This window comes from Mobula hypostoma, chromosome 6, assembly GCF_963921235.1.
Source record: "Mobula hypostoma chromosome 6, sMobHyp1.1, whole genome shotgun sequence".
In the NCBI taxonomy this organism is placed as follows: Eukaryota; Metazoa; Chordata; class Chondrichthyes; order Myliobatiformes; family Myliobatidae; genus Mobula; species Mobula hypostoma.
In genome coordinates this window covers 130,930,584-130,949,715 of record NC_086102.1, presented here as the reverse complement: position 1 = coordinate 130,949,715, position 19,132 = coordinate 130,930,584, and the positions used below count along the sequence as shown (strand labels likewise).

The 19,132-nt window shown below is 43.5% G+C and overlaps 1 protein-coding gene across 1 annotated transcript; it reads right to left on the bottom strand.

Annotated features, from left to right (window-relative positions):
- Window positions 1–15,648: 15,648 nt before the first annotated feature.
- On the bottom strand, window positions 15,649–17,732 carry gbx2 (gastrulation brain homeobox 2). The gene is made up of 2 exons (XM_063050013.1): window positions 17,138–17,732; window positions 15,649–16,470 (listed from the first exon to the last, which is right to left on the bottom strand). Exons 1-2 carry the CDS (start codon window positions 17,655–17,657, stop codon window positions 15,944–15,946), a joined length of 1,047 nt encoding a protein of 348 aa, XP_062906083.1. The 5' UTR covers window positions 17,658–17,732; the 3' UTR covers window positions 15,649–15,943.
- Window positions 17,733–19,132: the final 1,400 nt, after the last annotated feature.

Below are 19,132 nucleotides of genomic sequence, written 5' to 3'. Positions count from 1 at the left end.
AGAATGGGGAATATATGTGGTCCAAGTGACTTTGACCGTGGACCAGCAGGGTGGTTCGAGTATCTCAGAAACTGCTGATCTCCTGGGATTTTCATGCAAAACATTCACTAGAGTTCACAGAAAATGGTGCGAGAAAAACATCCAGTGAGTGGCAGTTCTGTGGACGAACGCGCCCTGTTAGTGAGAGAGATCGGAGGAGAATGGCCAGACTGGTTCAAGCTGACAGGAAGATGACAGTATCTCAAATAGGCGTGTGTTCCAACAGTGGTGTGCAGAAGAACATCTCTGCACTCACTGGCCACATTATTAGATATAGGACGTGTGTAATAAAGTACCACTTATTGTATATCGGGTTTACAATTGGTGACCACAGGAGAGAGGAGAGTGGAGTCTGAGTTGTCCTCGGGATACTTGAACAGAGCCTGCAGCTAGCTGCTCAGCTCATGTCCTGCTGTTGCCTCTCTCTCTGTCCTTGAGATGTGCTGGAGGTGATTATCTGATGGAGACCAGTGTTCAGTGCTTAAGCAGACAATTCAGTCCGCAACAAAAATTTGGGAACTTTGCAATAACAGGGTAAGTTATTCCAAGGTGTTTAAATCAGACTGAATTTGACAGCAAGCCATAAAAGTCTAGGAATATGTGTAAAGAAGAGCCAGGGAGGACATTCAGAGCCTAGAATCATGGCAGGTAATTGTATGGGTCAGCAGTAGGGAAACCAGTGACAATTCTAAAAAGCAATAGCCTGCCCACCTCTTACTGACTTCAGTGACACAACATGCTTTCCACAATCTTTGCTCCTTAAGTGGAAGCTTCAGCTGGACCAGACCTCCCTCTCCCCTGAGCCCTAGAGGCTTCTTTGCCACCTATTAGATCCAGTCCTCGGCTGTGATGGGGCAATCGTAGCTAAGCGCCTGGGCAGTTGCAAACTCAGCAACACTCATGAAATTACTTCATAGTTAATCGATAAAACACTTTGAAGTGTTTATGCATCATGACACATTAGAATCATCAATATTAATATTATAATTTGACGCATGTTGGTCTGATAATGAAGAAGTAGGAGCTGCAGTCTCTCAAAATGGGTCAGAGGCATATTGTCTTTGTCAACAAGTTGCTCAAGCCCTTGTGTGTATCCTAATCCATGGTGCAGCTCTGCTATCAGTTTATTTCATGAGGTGACAGCAGTATAATGACAGGAATACATCAATTACAAGCAGTTACAATTACTCCAGGAGCTGTTAGCATCTCCTCAGTTGACTGAAAGAGACTAGATCCACTTTGAAAAGCTTCTAAATCATTTATCATTGGGTTTTGCATATCTCAACCTCCCTATAACGTTTTAGATATTTTGAGCAGTCCTTTGTACAGTGATTAAAATTAAACATGATCCCATACCGGGTGTTTCAATAAAGTATATCACAGGAAATCTTTGCCCCTGTAGGAGAGTGGATAAGCAAAGGATTCAGATTTAAGGTCACTGGCAAAACAAGCAGATGGAACAGGACCAGGATATTTTTAATTATTAAGCCATGATCTTATTTTATATATAAGGTTTATTTATTTTTAATTCATTTTGTGAGCTTCATTGGTTATTATCTGGCAGAACTGGGTACTTGTAGTAAATTAAAAGAAATTATTGCATCAGATTTCAATTTCAACTACAAATTGTAACTAAATTGGGAATGTCAATAAATAAGACCTGGCTGCTTCAAATTACACATTGCTGCTGGGTTTTCCTTTTGGCTGCCCCACTTTAAAAAGTTTAAATATATACTGTATTGTCAAGTAGGAATTTGGGCTACATTCAGTGGGTAAGCCTGAAAAATTCTCACTTTAGTTAAAATCAATGAAATAAGGTGATGGGATTTTATGGAGTATAAAAGAGGATTAGTCTAAATGAGTACTTGATGGTCTGCATGGTGGGCCAAAATGCCTGCTTCCGTGCCTGTGACTCGAATTGGACAGCAGTCACGGAGACAGCGTTGACACAAGACGTCTGTGCTGTATTATGGTATGATAAAATCATTATTCTTCAAATTATGTTTTAGTAATTTTTTAAAACCAGTTTCTGTCATCCATCCCAGCCCGCACCTTTCCAAACTACTCATCATCCTGACCCACTGCCATAAAAGTCTGATAATCTCCTCTCCATTATCTGACCATTTGGAAATCCTGATGGCTCAGCATCACTGAGCGGTAGCATTACTCCAACAAGACCATCTTAATTTAGTACGTTTGCACTGTCTGCCAGGATCTCCGAATGGCGACTTCCCATCCCCACACCAATATGTCTGTCCATGGCCTCCTCAACTGTCATGATAAAGCCAAATGCAGGTTGGAGGTTAATTGGCCTGTCCCAGATCCAAGTACAAGGAAGATGCTCCCACAATCTAAGGACTCACTTTCAGTGACTCTTGATATTTCTATAGGCATCCATTAGTCTCGTGAGAACATGGATTTGTGCCTTGGAAGGTTTCCAGGGCGCAGGCCTGGGCAAGATTGTATGGAAGATCGGCAGTTGCCCATGCTGCAAGTCTCCCCTCTCCACGCCACCAATGTTGTCCAAGGGAAGGGCACTATGGCCAATACAGCTTGGCACCGGTGTCGTCGCAGAGCAATGTGTGGTTACGTGCCTTGCTCAAGGACACAACACGCTGCCTCAGCTGAGGCTTGAATTAGCAACCTTCAGATCACTAGACCAACGCCTTAACCATTCGGCCATGCACCAACACCTCTTGATATTTATTGCTTATTTATTTTTATTATTATTTCTTTCTTTGCGTATTTGCACAGCTTTTTGTTTTTTGCAGCACACTGGTTGAATGCCCAATAGTATGATCCTTCATTGATTCTATTATTGTTATTATTCAAGTATGGATTTATTGAGTATGCCTGCAAGAAAGCGAATTTCAAGGTAGCATATAGTAACATATATGTGCTTTGATGATAAATTTACTTTGAACTTTGAACTAGCTTCTTTACTTTCTTGGAACATTAAAAAGGTCATGGAACATGTCACCAAGTATTCTCACAGATTTCTACAGATGTACTGTTGAAAATATCCTGACAGGTTGCTGCGTGGTTTTGCATGGCAATTTGAAAGTGCAGGAATGTAAGACTCCGCAGAGAGCAGTAGGCTCAGCCCAAAGGTGGGTGGCAGTGTGAAATGTGAGGAGGATGTTATGAGAATGCAGGGTGACTTGGACAGGCTGGGTGAGTGGGCAGATGCATGGTAGATGCAGTTTAATGTGGATAAATGTGAGGTTATCCACTTTGCTGGTAAGAACGGGAAGGCAGATTATTATCTAAATGGAGTCAAGTTAGGAAAAGGGGAAGTACAACAAGATCTAGGTGTTCTTGTATATCAGTCACTGAAAGCAAGCATGCAGGTACAGCAGACAATGAAGAAAGCTAATGGCATGCTGGTCTTCATAACAAGGGGAATTGAGTATAAGAGCAAAGAGGTCCTTCTGCAGCTGTACAGGGCCCTGGTGAGACCACACCTGGAGTACTGTGTGCAGTTTTGGTCTCCAAATTTGAGGAAGGACATTCTTGCTATTGAGAGGGTGCAGCGTAGGATCACAAGGTTAATTCCGGGGATGGCGGGACTGTCATATGTTGAAAGATTGGAGTGACTGGGCTTGTATGCACTGGAATTTAGAAGGATGAGAGGGGATCTGATTGAAACATATAAGATTATTAAGGGATTCGACACACTGGAGGCAGGAAGCATGTTCCCGCTGATGGGTGAGTCCAGAACCAGAGGCCACAGTTTAAGAATAAGGGGTAGGCCATTTAGAACGGAGTTGAGGAAAAACTTTTTCACCCAGAGAGTGGTGGATATGTGGAATGCTCTGCCCCAGAAGGCAGTGGAGGCCAAGTCTCCAGGTGCTTTCAAGAAAGAGATAGATAGCGCTCTTAAAGATAGTGGAATCAAAGGTTATGGGGATAAGGCAGGAACTGGATACTGATTGTGGATGATCAGCCATGATCACAGTGAATGGTGGTGCTGGCTTGAAGGGCCGAATGGCCTACTTCTGCACCTATTGTCTATTGTCTAATACACCATAGGCATATCTTTCCCCATTATTGGCAACATCCACCATCAAAGATCCCCACCATCTGGACCATGTCATTTTCTTATAGCTACCATTGGGCAGGAGATACAGAAGCCTGAAGCCCCACACCACCAGGTTCAAGAACAGTCACTTCCCTGAAACCATTCAGTTCTTGAACCAACCTGAACAAGCCTCAGTATAACAATACTCTTGATTACTTGATTACTTTGACTACAATAATTTGACTACTTGCACTACTATTAACATTTTTTAAATTCTCATTGAAGTTTTTGTTGCAAAAATTATATTTGTTTCTCTTGTGACTGGTGTTTATCTGTCACTATGTGCCTGTGATGCTGCTGTAGGTTTTCCAATGCATACAGTACATATGACAATAAAGTATCTGACAACAAACTCAACTTTGACTATGATTATATTAGTACATTTATCAGTGAATACATTGGCTGAGGAAACACAACAGATCTGTCTTCAGAACTCACACTAATTCTAGACTGAGAACCCACAGAGCTCTACTGTATTGCACTTTGTAAGATAAACAAGGTTTTTTTAAGGTTGTTATAGCTGGGGGGAAATATTGGAGATAAGCTGCCACTACATATTGATTGCCTCCCACAATATGCGTCTCCGTCTCAAATAGCCTCTGACGAACAAGTCCACCTCCTGGCCTTCTCATGGTGGATCAATTTCTACTAGTGGGAGAAGGGGCAAAGATGGGTTACTGATGCCTTCAAACCAGTTGTTTTGGGCAGATGGGGCTTGTCATCCGAGGTTGGCAGCTCACCTAGGAGAAGGAAAACTCTCATCTCAAACCTCCGCTGCCTGGCAGCCATACCCGCTCATGGGGAAGGCTTCAGGAGTAAAGCACATGCAAAAATCCAGAGCTGTAGTCCCTAAGGAAGTCCAATGTTGGGTTCAATGCTGACTGCGACACCACTAATGCCAGACCTGTATTAGTCTCTGCCATTCTTTTAGATTCATTGGGTGGCTGGAGAGGGGGAGACTGCTGCACGGGCAACAGCTTGCTCTCCATATCGTACTGCGCGTGCTTGCATATCATGTAGACAGCTGGGACACAGTATCCATGGTTGAACCCAACCACCAGAGGGCCAGTCAAGATAAGCAAGGGTACAACATGTTCACTGTGAATGACCTTGACACAGAACCTCATTCTCTGCTGATGTTAGCTAGTGGTATACAGGCCTTTTAATTGGGTGCATTGGATGCGCTGTACACAAGAGTTCATTTGGTATTTGAAGCTTCACGAAGCAGTTGGTGAATATTCTCCCCAAAGATTAGTAAGTCTGAATGTGCAGCAGAGTGACATGTTCGTGTTGTATTTCACTTTTAAAATATATTCCATAAGTGCTTAGTTGTTTCTTGCAGTAATGTTACCTGGAACACTAATGCATTTGGCCCCATAATTGTGACCTGAAAAAATTGGTCCTGAGCAGTTCAGGTTTCATCGTCATCGCCTGGAATGGAGGCACTAATGGGCAAGATCAAAAGAAGCTGCAGAGGGCTGTAGACACAGTCAGCTGCATCATGGACTCTGCTTCCCAACCAGTGATGACATCTTCAAGAGGTAGTGACAATATCCATTGTTAAGGACTCTCGTCATCCGGGATATGCCCTCTTCTCATTACTACCATCAGGGAGGAGCTACAGGAGCCAGAAGATGCACACTCAATGTTTTAGGAAAAAATTCTATCCCTCCACCATCAGATTTGTGAATGGCCCATGAACATTACCTCACTATTCCTCTTCTGAACTATTAGTTTATTTTATTTCTTATTGTTAATAATAATAATTTTTTTGTCTTGCACTGTAGTGCTGCCACAAAACAACAAGTTTCACCATATATATCAGTGATCATAAATTTGATTCCGATTCTGATTCCCATTCTGAGTGGTTCCACCCATAGTCCTGGCTCACACAGACCCACAAAATCCACACTAGTTAGAGCAGATCTTCTAACATAACCTCCTCAATTAAACTGTCTCCAACCTAGTCACAACACAGCACAACCCCACTTGGGTTTAAGTTGTGATTTCTAAAATATAAAAAAATATATTTCATTGTTGATTTAATGTTGAGTTGATGCTAGTTTGTTTTAATTTGTTACAGTTTTCATTGCAGGATTAATGGTCAGTTGCTACCAGAATTTACTGATGATTTAATTAAGAGTTAGTATTTGGTTTTATTGGTGATTTAACAATGAGTTAATTAACATTGAAGTTTGTTTTAAATTCTTTCTGTGTTGTGAATTACTGCAGATATCTACAGATTTAGTGGTGAGTTTGTGTAGTATTTTTATTGGTAATGTGCTGGTTTAATTGATTTCAGTCTTTTTTTGCATTAGTTCCTGCTGTTTCTAAGTTTTGAGATGGCATTAATATTCAGATTGTATCTGATTTATTGACTGTTTAGTAGTGGAATATTACTGAGTTTACTGGAGATTTTGTGTTTCTATAGAATTGGTTTGAATGAGTGGTTTAATTATTACTGTATATACAGTGTATCTATCATCTGCTACACTGAATTTCTGTGGGCAGCCTCTGCCCTTCTGGTCTTCTTGCCTGTTTCTTTGTGCTTCTTCAGAAGATCTTGGACAGCACATCCTGAAACTCCTACCTGCCGCAAAATTTCTGCTTGGGAGAGATCTTACTGATGCAGGATGACCACCCTGTGTCTGTTGCAATGCTCACTCTCGCCATGATGTAAGAATTGATGATTTGAAGGTTAAACTGTCACATCTGCCACATCCTCACCTTTTAGTTTGGTCAGTCCTTTGGCCAGTTTGATTCCTTCTGCACCCATTTCTGTTTCAGTTAACCAATTTCATCCATTCAACTCATTATGTCATTGTTCATTAGCACTTGTTATCTTTGTTTAATCATGCACTGGCCATGTATCTACAAAGCAATCAAGTTTTTATTTAAAAGTGGTCTATTACTTAATATGCTATTTTCTTTAACAAAATACACAAATGTCTCTGTAGCATTTAATTTTTTTGGAAATGGATGTTTGGTATCTGTAGTTGAGTGCTGTTTGTGGGATAGTGGTGAGTTAGAGCAAGATTGGATGGCTATTTGTATATTCATGTTAAGCTACATGTCTAGGGTGGACCACAGAAACAGAGATACTGTTGAATATTGTGCTGTGATGTCCTGTGCTCTGTGAAACGGTGGTCCTTCCACTGCTGGTGCTGTACCGGAAGGCCCAGCTCTCTTCTCTTCCTGATCCACCTGTTGTCTGGCCACAAAAGTTAATTCCGGCTGACACCAGAGGCCCTGCAGATGCTGGAAATATAGTGCAATTCTGCCTAACCCATTGAGTTCCGCCAGCAATTTGTTTATGTTGTTATTAAGTCTGGCTGACGGTTCAGGACTGTGTTTCCTTCACAAAGAAAAATTATGGAATTTGAGGACCAGAGAGGAAAAATTAAGCACATACTATGTATAGAGCACCTTGCACAACTACTGACTGGGCATGACGGACTGCAGGACCAGCGCGCTGCTGTTTTGTTGCCCGAGCAGGTGATGCAAGAACAAGGGGATCTCTAATCTTAAAGTTAGCACAAGACCATTGGGAGTAATTGAGAAGGCACCCTTTGCCTCCATGGTGGGTAGAGCGTAGTATTTCGCTCTCCACCCAATAGCTGAAAAACTCTAGTGTTCAAGGACAGGGTTAGGGTATCAAAGGGTGTGAGGCTTCAGGGAGCGGAGGGCAAGGCAATGGAGAAATGGGTTTACCGTGTTAATTTTTTTCAGCTCCAACTGCGGCTCCCGACCATTGCAGCAAGTTGTTCATATCTTAAGAGGCATGGCGGCCTCATCTGCTCGGCATCGTGTTTAGAAAGGGCATACATATATTCTGTTGGCAGCACACTGACGGTTACCAGTGCGGCTGGACACATTTACAGGGGGCAACTCTGTTGCAGACTTCCTGAACTTCGTTCCCTTTATAAGCGTCACGCCGGGGCCCCTGATCCGATTCACTGAAGCTCAATGCGTGAGTCAACAATAAAGCAAGAGGTTTTTTTTTAACCAAAAAGTGAGTTTGCAGATCGGGCGTGGAACATCATCCACATTGATCCCAGCTATTAATGGGGATCAGTTTAGTGTAATCTCGCTTTATCCATTGTAATTCAGGCAGCGGCTGGCATTCTCGCAGCCGCTGAACTAGAGAGGGGGGCTCTTAAACAAGTGGCGGTCACATCACAAAAGGCGGCGCTGTCAGCGAGACAAAGGCAGTGGGATTGCATCAAGTGTCCTAAAGCCGATTAGGGTTTATGCACTACCGGGAAGGGACGGGTGGGGAAGGGGGTGGGGGATCGAGGGACCAAAGGAGAGAGAAATCAGCTCTGGCACCGCCCGGTAGTCCTGTGCGTGCTTGGACTTTTGCATTCCTTTAGAAGCCGGCCACCTTCAAAGTGTGCCTTGTAGACCACTTTCCAGTCCCATAGACAAGAAGCTGGGCGCATACGGGACAGGGGAGGTTTCCGAGCAGGTGTTTCATATTTACAGCTCTTTTTGTTGTTGGGACGTCCCCCGTGTTGAGGCCGATGGGCAGGGTCCCTCGTGAAGTGGCTGGTGTGTTAGCTAGGATAACCATCGCCTGCCTTGGGAGCCGAGACCTGTCAGCACGGAACCCACTGTAGACAATCACTCCACCTTCACTTTACACGTTGGAGCTTCAGCCGGACTCGTCCTTCATCAGCCATCGTCTACTTTTGTTAGTGTGTTACAGTGACTGTAGGATACTTAGCCGTGTACATAATCAGCGGTTAATGGAACAGTTCGTGGTCACATCCGGAACAGCGTAGATCAGTAATATTGCACATCTGTAAAAAAGTAATAGTTTCCATGGGCGAAGATGTGTCTGTTTACGGCCTCTGTACACGTTACAATTAATCTACATCAGTAACATTGTTCACTTATGAAAATATGTGTGCACATGGGACAATTACTGCAGTTGTACACGTGTAACAACCAATATACATTTCGAACAAGCAGAGTACACCTGTTCCAATCAGTTTCCACCTGTACCAGTCAGAGTACACCTGTTCCAATTGGTGTCTACCTGTTCCAGTCAGAATCTACCTGTAGGAGTCAGGATCCGCCTGTGCCATTCAGAATATACCTGTTCCAATTGGTGTCTACCTGTTCCAGTCAGAATCTACCTGTACCAGTCAGGGCCCACCTGTTTCAAGCAGGGCCCGCCTGTTCATGTCAGAGTCCACCTGTACAAGTCAGAGTTCACTTGTACCACCTGTACCAGTCAGCGTACATTTGTTCAAATCAAGGTCCATCTGTACTACTGCACAGTTAAAATAATTTACGTCAGTAATAGGGTAATCTGTACACATAATGCTGAGAGCACTTCACTGTAAGTAAAGTAAGTCCATCCGTAACAACCGGTGTACAAATTTAAAATAATGTGTCCTAACAATGAGTTGCATTGGTAACAATGTTTGCACATCGATAATGGTTGGTGTGCATTGTAACACTGAACATCGGTAACACTCAGCGTCTAATGAGTGATAAAAGTACATTCGTAACACTTAGATGCAGAGTAATCATTAACTGTGCGGATCAGTTGTAGTCAATGAAACACGGGGTGTAGTTCAATAATAACTTCGGTGTATTAGTGGCAGTGTTCGTCTGTGAGCGTCAATCTCCAGAACACTGGATCTGTAACGGCCAATGTGCGTTAGAGTGAAGATACATTTGCGGCGATTCGGGTCGCCGTGAGGCTGTGTCATCTGCTCAGGTAATTTCAATCTTTAACCATTAGGGTAGGTCCGAGGCGTCTGTGAGCATTAATGATAGCGAGTGAAACAGTCACTATTTGTCTGTAATTGAACATATCTTTAACAGGCTAAGTGTGTGCTGTGGTATCCAGGGACAGTCACTGGCATTCTGTGTCACCAGTAAACGTCATAGTCCTCCTCTGTCTCCTCCGTCTGTTTCAGCACAACCTGGTTACCTAGAAACAGGCCATTCGGCCCACAGATCCTCCTTTTCTCTAATTGTCTTTTCTTGTAAAAACTCTGTATACTTTACGTTTAATTTGTTTATCTTCCTTGAGAAAGGCTGCTTATATGATGCTATATGCCTGGAATGCAGCTGCAAGTAAGATTTTCTTTGCACTTGTACATATGAAAATCAAATCTTCTCTTTGATCTTGGATCCTTGTCGGGGTTTATGTCTAATTTCACCCAACCACCCATTTCTCTCTTATGTCCAGAATCCCTAAAAATGGGACTATCAGTTCCACCTCACTTGCTTCTTGTGCCAGTTAATTCCGTATTCTCAGCACTCCCTGAAGAAAGTTGTAACTCCGCAATTTCCTATTCGCACATTACAGCCTAACTTTGATTTTCATTACGGCGGAGACTTCTGAATCTCGCTTCTTAATTTTAAGCACCTCACCAACACAAAGTCGCGCTGATTTCCTTACTGCACTGGTAACTAGAGTTCTGGATTATTGATCTAGAGACTCGAGTTCGAGCCCCATCACGGTAGCTGGGGAATTTAGATCCAAGTGATGAAATAATCCCTCACCTCCCCCCCCACCCCCCGCTTTTTTAAATACACTAAACGCAACGCAACGACGGCAAACGGAGGTGGGAAATGAATGTCCGCCGCATACAGGAATGAACAGAATAAATCATTTTAACATACACGTTCGGCAGCTCCTTGTCCTTTATACCTTTTGAATAAAAGGATGCTGGATCTGTGCGCCACACTCCCAACTGTGAACTGGACACAACCTCACTGATTTTCAATGTCAATATAGCGAGAAACAAGTGACTGTATGCGGTTTGCTTTCGTACTTAACTTGGTTAATGCATATATCTCGTGATCTGTGTGTAACTGCTGTATTTACTATCCAACTTTAAAAATAATTGGTGCTAATGCAGCACAATGTTTGTACCAAAATATCGCATCTCAGGAGTAAATGAAATGAACGGCGTCTCCACAGAGATGGAGACCAAAGTTAGGCTGTAGTGCACCACTAAAATGACCTGCAACAATTCACATCTGAAAGCTCCGTGCGCTGCTCTTTGACCTTAAGAGCGTGTAATCATTTCAGATTAAATACATTCAAATGATTGCATCTTTTTTTTGACTGGAGCAAAAATCAAACATTAACTCGCGCCTCATTCCGTGCAGCTATTGATATTGGGCGGATGATGAAAACTGATGAGTTTACATTTCGAACGTAAAGGGGATTATAACTTCACACAATGAGCTCGTCCGTCTACCTGATAAGCCGCCGCGGTACCAAGAGAAGTTTCACAAATAGTTCTGTTTGTCCGCTCTCTTTCTCTGTGCGACCCTATCTGCTCTGGGGTTGTCGGTATTGAAATAAATACTTTTTTGGTATCGATCGTAAATGAAAAACGTCCTGTTATCTCCAGCTTAATCATTATAAACCTTGAGTGTTATGATTTGACAGGCGCCAAGTTTACGAATCGACTGTCTGCTGGCTAAGCGGATCTTTTAAAACAAAACAGCGACTGTGCCGGGTAAGGGAATTGGCGAGAGAATCCACACTTCACAGAGAATGCTAGAGAAACTCAGCAGGTCAGGCAGTACCTATGGAATGGAAAAAATAGTTGAAGTTTCGGGTTGAGACCCTACATCAGGACCTGGTGAAGGATCTCGGCCTGGAACGTCGATTGTTTGTTAATTTCTATAGATGCTGCCTGACCTGCTGAGTTGCTCCAGCATTTTCCGTGTGTCGCTCTGGATTTCCAGCATCTGCAGAATCTCTTGTGTTTTAAATTAGCTCTTGCTCGCTTGGCTACGAGGGTTTTAAACAGTGGGTGCGTTTTGTAGTTCACAACAGCTTAAAGAGTTGTAAAGTTAGCTTGTCAAAGAATCACTCTGTTCCACGTGGGTTTCCAGATGCAGAAAGACAGCTTCGGTTTTATGGTCATTCGAGGGTAGTGCAGTCGTTTAGTGCAGCGTGCATACGCGGAGCAATGTGAGGCGAAAAGCGGGTCTATTATTACTCGTCTAATGGGTTTTTATTACGTTCTATCTCTCTTCATTTTAACAGCGAATATCACCCGCACATATATTAAAACTCCCTCGCAACGCACCGGCTATGCCAAGACAGAGCTAGAGCATAGCTAGACATCTTCTATTAACCCCTGGCCACGCTGCGTGGGCATTTTCAATTAACTCTAGAGTTTTGTTAATGAACGAAGATCAGACTGTCATGATATCCAATTATGAAGACCCGGTTTTACTTTGAGAAAGTTATAATTTAGAAAACAATCAAACAACTCTTCCCCGTGTCCGCTGTGTAATATTATCACCAGGAGCACTTCGCAATGATTAATTTCTGTAAGCACTTTCTCCGGGCTGTTTGATGGTTTTGGCTGCTCTGACATTGCGGCGAAATACAGGCGGTGTTTTGCCGGAGAACAGGAGAGCGCCGTTCTTTCGGTTAATTGGAGAAGGAATATTCCCGAAGTTAGTTTCCGCTCCTTGTGCCATCTGACAATTTGGGGGATGCAGGGTCAACTTTCCTGTTGGGGGTGGGGGGAGGGGCGAGAAGACAGAAAGACGAGCGACACTACATAGTGCTTCATTATTATCATCATTATCCTGGCATTATTAAACCAGGGAATGTCAACACAAACAGCACGACATGATTTTGATAAAATGATGCACAGTACAAATTTTGGATAACATTCTTGTGGACAATTCTAATGTAAATACTCCCCGCCTTTGCTTTCCTTTGAAAAGGCTGCCTTTTGCTCGCAGCTTAAGTTCCCCACCAACATCAAGCATGCTTCGGCTTTGTCATGCCGGTTTAACTAAACCCCATTTCTTCTCCATATTCACAGGACGGAGCGCATTTTCCTTTTTGATATTATGCAAATTGTTTGACTCCATATTTTAAGTCTTTGTTTGTATATTTCTCAATACAGATAAGAGCACTTCCAAACACAATATGAAATAATAAGGGAGTTTGGGGAACTCGTCTTTCTGCAACAACAGAATTGACAAACTAGCCCTGTATGATTGAAATGAAGTATGAATTTGCATTTTCAGTTCCTAAGTCATGGATACAGATAAATATTCTATACCATGTTCAGTCTCTAATTATTGACACCAACCCATAGTCCGGTTAATGAGGTAATTGTGATATAAATGGAGATTAATAAACCCCTTTAAACTGACCAGTGATTCTGTGATCGGATGGTAATTCCCTTTACAGAAAGGAAATCTGGGGAGCTGGGGATATTGTGCGAACAGAATAGGTGTCAAATTAACTCCACTATTAATTATGTGCTATTAATATCTATACCTCCATCAAAGTAGTTGAGTTATCCGATGCATTCTCCAGTGCTGGCATTTTTGTGCAGAATTCTGACTTTTAACAATAAAACAAATAGACTCTCGCAGCCCCCGCCTCGATGTGTTGAATCTGAGTGTGCAAGTTACTGAAGGGGGAGGTGAAATAACCAGCTCGGAGCTCTATTCATTTGAGAAAGCATCGCGGGCCAGTAACTATTAGGACGAGCTATTCTTTAGACTCCCATCAAAATTAATCATTGGGACTTAATTTTAAGCGCAGACAAGTTGCTGTTAATTTAGTGCAGCGTGTATGAGATGTAATGAAAAGCGAGGTGCTAGCCATCTCTCCTGGGGCCCATTAATCACTGGGCTGCGACGGTCGGGGTTGATTACAATTTGCAAAAAAATTCATTAAAAGCCATGGCGATTGACAATTTTTATCTCTCCCTGCGATCTGACTCATTAGGCAGCCAAATTAAAGCGCTGATGATGGCGATGGTGACAGCGATCAAATGCCTAGTTGTTTATCTTGTACTCGCTACATCCTGTCGTGTATCGTTTATTTGGGGTCAGGGTCAGCAACAATACAACACTGTCACTGTCGCCACTAACACTTTGGAGGGGGGTGGAGCTGGGGGAGGGGTGCAGAGACGACTTTGTTTTTTTGTGGGAGGAGGGAATTAGATGATATGTGGCCAGGGTAAATTATCTGCCATCAATCGTTTTGACCTTCTGTAAGGGTTGATTTAGTTACAGGGGGCATCAGGAACACCGGCGGATCTTTACCAACTGATCGCCGGAGTTTTTTTGTACGTCTTTTATAAAATCGATTTGTCGATAATATTTTCTCTGCGAAAAAAGAAGTGAAAAAGAATGAACTTCCCAAGGGGGTATTTACATCGGCACATTTCCAACACTTGGTTAACGCGTTCGCCCTCTTTCACCAGCTCTTGTGAACAGAACTCCCAGAAAGGAGCAGTCCTTAAACAGCATTAGTAATCATCCTAACGTGGCTTCATGCACGCAACTGGCTCCGACACAGTTTATTTTTAAACTCTCATTATATCTTTTTTTTCATCCACGTAGCCGGCAGGCTAAACTCTTGTGACAATTCGCCCAGCTTGTCATGAAATTCCCAGTTGTTGTACACAACGGATGAAATTTTAAATGAAAAGGATTGTTACAACTGGCTCTCATTCTCAATTAGTTCTATTTTAATGCTGTTCCTCTGTTTCTCTGACAAATCGCACCGATTTTAGTTTGGGGATTAAATCCGTACAGATCGGGCCCATTGGCAAATACTTGGGTCTTTTAAAAGTATCTTAGATCTTATTTATTCGGTCTCAGAAAGCTAGATGTTTTCGGGGAAGTAGTTAAAGGTGCCGATAGAATGGATTTTGGAATTATTTGCTTATTAATTACAGATTATGTATCAATCAGTATAATCCCTTCAAAATAGTTCAGCTAACCGGAGTGTTCTCAAGTCTTGTCACTCATTTGCATCTTTGCAGAGTTTGTTCTGTAAATTTAAATATTAAATTCGTACTGATCTTGGAGTTAAATAACTTAAGCGGGTAGAGGTTCGTTCTTACTGGGCAGCTAATTCACACCCGTATCAGATCGATTCGATCGCCAGCACATTAACAACCCGTGATTCCGAGGAAACTTTCTGATTGTCCAGGGATCAGCAAAGTCCGCTCTCCCGAGTCGGGGCGTTCACATTTCTTTTTTTTAAATTTCAGCTTCAAAATTTCACTTTAAATCAGTATCTCACTATATTGTACCAGATTACCAATCCATTCACCGCACCCTTAACTTTACCAAAGAATATACCTCGAATGTTTAACCTTTAGTAACGCAAAACTTAGTAGGAACTACAAGCGCTGATTGATTTTTTTTATGGAACCAACGCTCGGTTTTATTCACAAAGCATTTTTGTACGTTTTTGGGAGAATTTTCGTCATTTATAAGAAATATGCTACAATTATTTTCCAAAAAGAAAACGTAAAATAAATTAACAACATCATTTCATATAGTCACACTCGTCTTTTTTTTCCTCCTTTAAAAATGAACTGCAATTTCAAAAGCGAATTACGCCGAAAAAAAATATATTAACAAAAAGATCTATCACAACGACCGTGTCCGCATGAACATTTAAAAATGACATTAAATAGCAATATTTTACGGAATTTACCTTTTGGCATACGATGAAACAATGCAAAGTGGTCTAAACACCAATGGAAGATGGATTTAATGTGAATCTTAGTATCGCGGTCTCTTTCTCCCCAGGCATGTAGACGTTCGCGATATTCCCAGCGTACATGTTTTGGTCCACGAAACAGTTAAATACCGTATAGAGTTGATGTATTTTCTCAGTTCTTATATACAAACAAAGCATAATTATTTATTTATAATAAATAGGGGTCTGTCTGTTGCAAGTCTTGGGTTTTTACCCGGGAAGTTAGTTTGTTTCTCTCTGTGTATATGTGCGTGTGCGCGCGCGCTCTGCCCCTAATCTCGCCTCGTTGGAAAAGTTTTTTTCTCTCAAGGTCTGGGCTGCTCCAGTTGTTGATGCTGGCTCCTGATCGCGAACCTGCTGACGTGCACTGGGATTGGCACCACGATTTTGGGGTTCCTGGATGGTTCTCCCGACTTGGAGTTGGCGTTGCCCGCCTTCACGCGTTTCCACTTGGCCCTGCGGTTCTGAAACCAGATTTTGACTTGCACTTCGCTGAGTTTGAGGGCGTGAGCGATCTGAGATCTCTCGGTCAGCGAGAGGTACTTCTTGCAGTGGAATTCCTTCTCCAGTTCCAGCAGTTGTTCGCTGGTGAAGGCTGTCCTCCTCCTCCGGTTTTTGCCTGTTGCTGTATTTGTTGGGGTGGGATTGTGGTGGTTAAGTTCCTCCAGGCCGACGCCGGACTCCTCTCCCTTGTGAGCAGCCTGGGATGTGACGTTCTCATCAGAGCTGTAATCGAGATCACTGTCCATGGAAAAACTCTCATCTTTGCTTTTGGGGTCGTCGTCTACCTTTGAATCTACTTTTTCTTGTGTTCTGTTAGTCGTGACGGAACCTGGAGGGAAAGAGAGAGGGAGGAAAATACAACATAATTTGACATTTCAAACTTATCAATAATCTATGTGCCTAATTAGATTACAACTAATTATTTAAACTTAATTTTTTCTCTAAACTTCAGAACACTGTTTTGTTATTCATCACTTTCACTTATCTTTTTAAAATGAAGAGCTATTTGCGATCACATTTTTAAAAAAATGTATCGGAATTAATTAAAGACACGCTGATAAAATGGTTTAGAATAACTGTCTGAATTTCTAGAGTTCGGGTCAATTCAAGCACGCTTTAGTTCATATGTTAATAATACGGCCTTAACTACGGTGAGGCAAGATGCAAAATTTCCAAAGGCTATTTATCCCGTATCTCCGTTTAATTTTGCAAATTCCTGTGAGACAGCGTGTCCGCTCTCTTTCAACTGTAACTCGTGTTAGTTGCGCATAACAATGTGTAACTCTTGTTTCTAAGATCGCTGTTTCTCTGATGGAACCCAGGACGGGAGAATGCAGTCGGCATGTTTTGTAATGCACCCGATTGAACTTAAAATCAGTGGAACTCTGAATGCACCGACACTTTCTATCGTGGTGGTTGTTATTAACAAACGGCGACTATGAACAATTCTGTGCCTTTGCCGGTGACAGTATTCTTTTACGCAACGATGATCTTACCTATAACGGCGTGCACGGCTTCGGACACCGGAAAAGACAGAGCCGGGGTGTCCTTGCACAGAAACGCCTTGGTTTCTTCTCCCTCCTGTTGCACGCCGCCTTCAGCCTTGTCTAGGGTCACCAGAGTCTGCATGAACTTCCTGGCCGGCTCCTGGTTGGGGGAGGACGGGAAGCTGCGGCTGCCTTCGCCCGTGCCCGGTAACGTGGCCATGAGGGTGGTGACGGCCATCCCCTGGCCCAGGCTGGTGCAGAAGCCGTTGGAGAGAGAGCCGGTCAGGTTGCTTACTTGGTGGTGGTGAGGACTTGGCACGGCGTGGAGGTTGTGCTGCAGAGAAGGCTGTGGAAGGGCTGGCGGGGGCAGGACAACCGGTCTGTAGGGCATAAACATAGGGTAGCCGGTGTAGACGAAGTGGCCGGGGCTGGGCTGAGGACTGGTGCCTATCAGGGAGTCTATGCTGAAGGCGGTGCCGGTTCCCAATGGTCGCTGCATCACAGTCAACGGGCTGAAGTCGGCGCACATACAAGCGAAGGGTGCCCAGATGCGGCGAGGCTAGTCAAGAAGGACGGGAAGAGCTGAGCAAGTCCAAGGTGCAAAGGCTCGAGTCAGTAGCCCGATGGTCCGAGGCTCCGATTTCCCCTGGATATCATCGCTCTCCGGGATCCGGGGGCTCCTTCAAGATCCGAGTGTGAAATAGGCTCTGGTTGGGGGGGGTTTCGCAGCCAGGGGTCACATCCATCAAAGCTTCAAATTACGCTCCGCTTTTTCTCATTCACATTTTCCTGAAACTTGCAACGTCCCGTCAGTCACGTGGGACCGTATTACCCCTGGTGATTGGTCGAGATGGAGGAGAGAGGGCGTGGTCTCGCCGCGGTCCCACCCAGCGCAGCAACCCTTCGGTACTGCATTTGTTGTATGACATTCGCCTTGCTCCCTCGCCACCCCCCACAACACTTTGTTTTAATGTCCCTGTACTGTTAGTGAAAACCGGGGCCTTTAGACAGAAAATGCAAACACTTAATTGTACTGAAAACTTTAATGCTACAGTAGTTCAAATGTCTTTTAAACGTTTTTATAGAATCTTGTACTCTTCCCAACAATTGATGTGATTTCACAGTGAATCTATGCCGAAAGTGACGGGGAGATTTAACCACCGTCTCAGAACAAACTTCCACAGGTACGCAGTCCTTGTTGCGTCCCGACATCCTTTCCATCAAAATATACACACGTTCTTGAAGGAATGAAGGGCTGGGAGAAGGGTGCCGACAGCATCCCAGGAACTGTAGTTTAAAGCGCGAAAATCTTTAGGCCTCCAGAGCGGCATGCAACTACAACTCCCGTCATGCCCTGTAATGGAAGCGCATGCGGTTTACGTTAACTCCCGGGCTGGTTCCAGACACACAGCCTCCACTTCAGTACGAATCCACTTGCTACAACAACTACAAAAAAACTATTTAATCCATTAAATAGTTGTGCGGTATGACAATTCGAAAGCATAAACTCCTTTAAACACACACACACACACACACACACACACACACAGAGGATTTGCAGTAGTTTTGAGTTAAGTGGACAATAACCATAAATTAATGGGAATGGATTGTATCGATCCTTAGTCCAGTCTATGTGTTGAACGGGTTTGAGTCTTTTGGACATGGTTGTACCTTCTGGCTCAGGGTACGTGAAGGATGGTGGTCCTCTCCTAGTCCTCTTGTGTTTGCCTTGTCCGGGGCGATGAACGACAGGGCTCGCTCACAGACAGTTTCGGTCCCCAAAACAACACAGAGAGGGACACAGGGGCGATCAGCTGCTGGCGCCGGGTTTTGCATTTAGCGAGCGTCCTGCCTTATTACCCCGGTCGCGATCATTACGGCATTATCGCGGCTCTGTTTGCGGCCGTTTTGGGGAAAAAATAAACGTGTTGGGATAATTGTATTTAGGGGCGAGGAGACCAATTGTCAGTCGGCAGAGCTAGAAGAGAAGAATTGGCCCAGTGT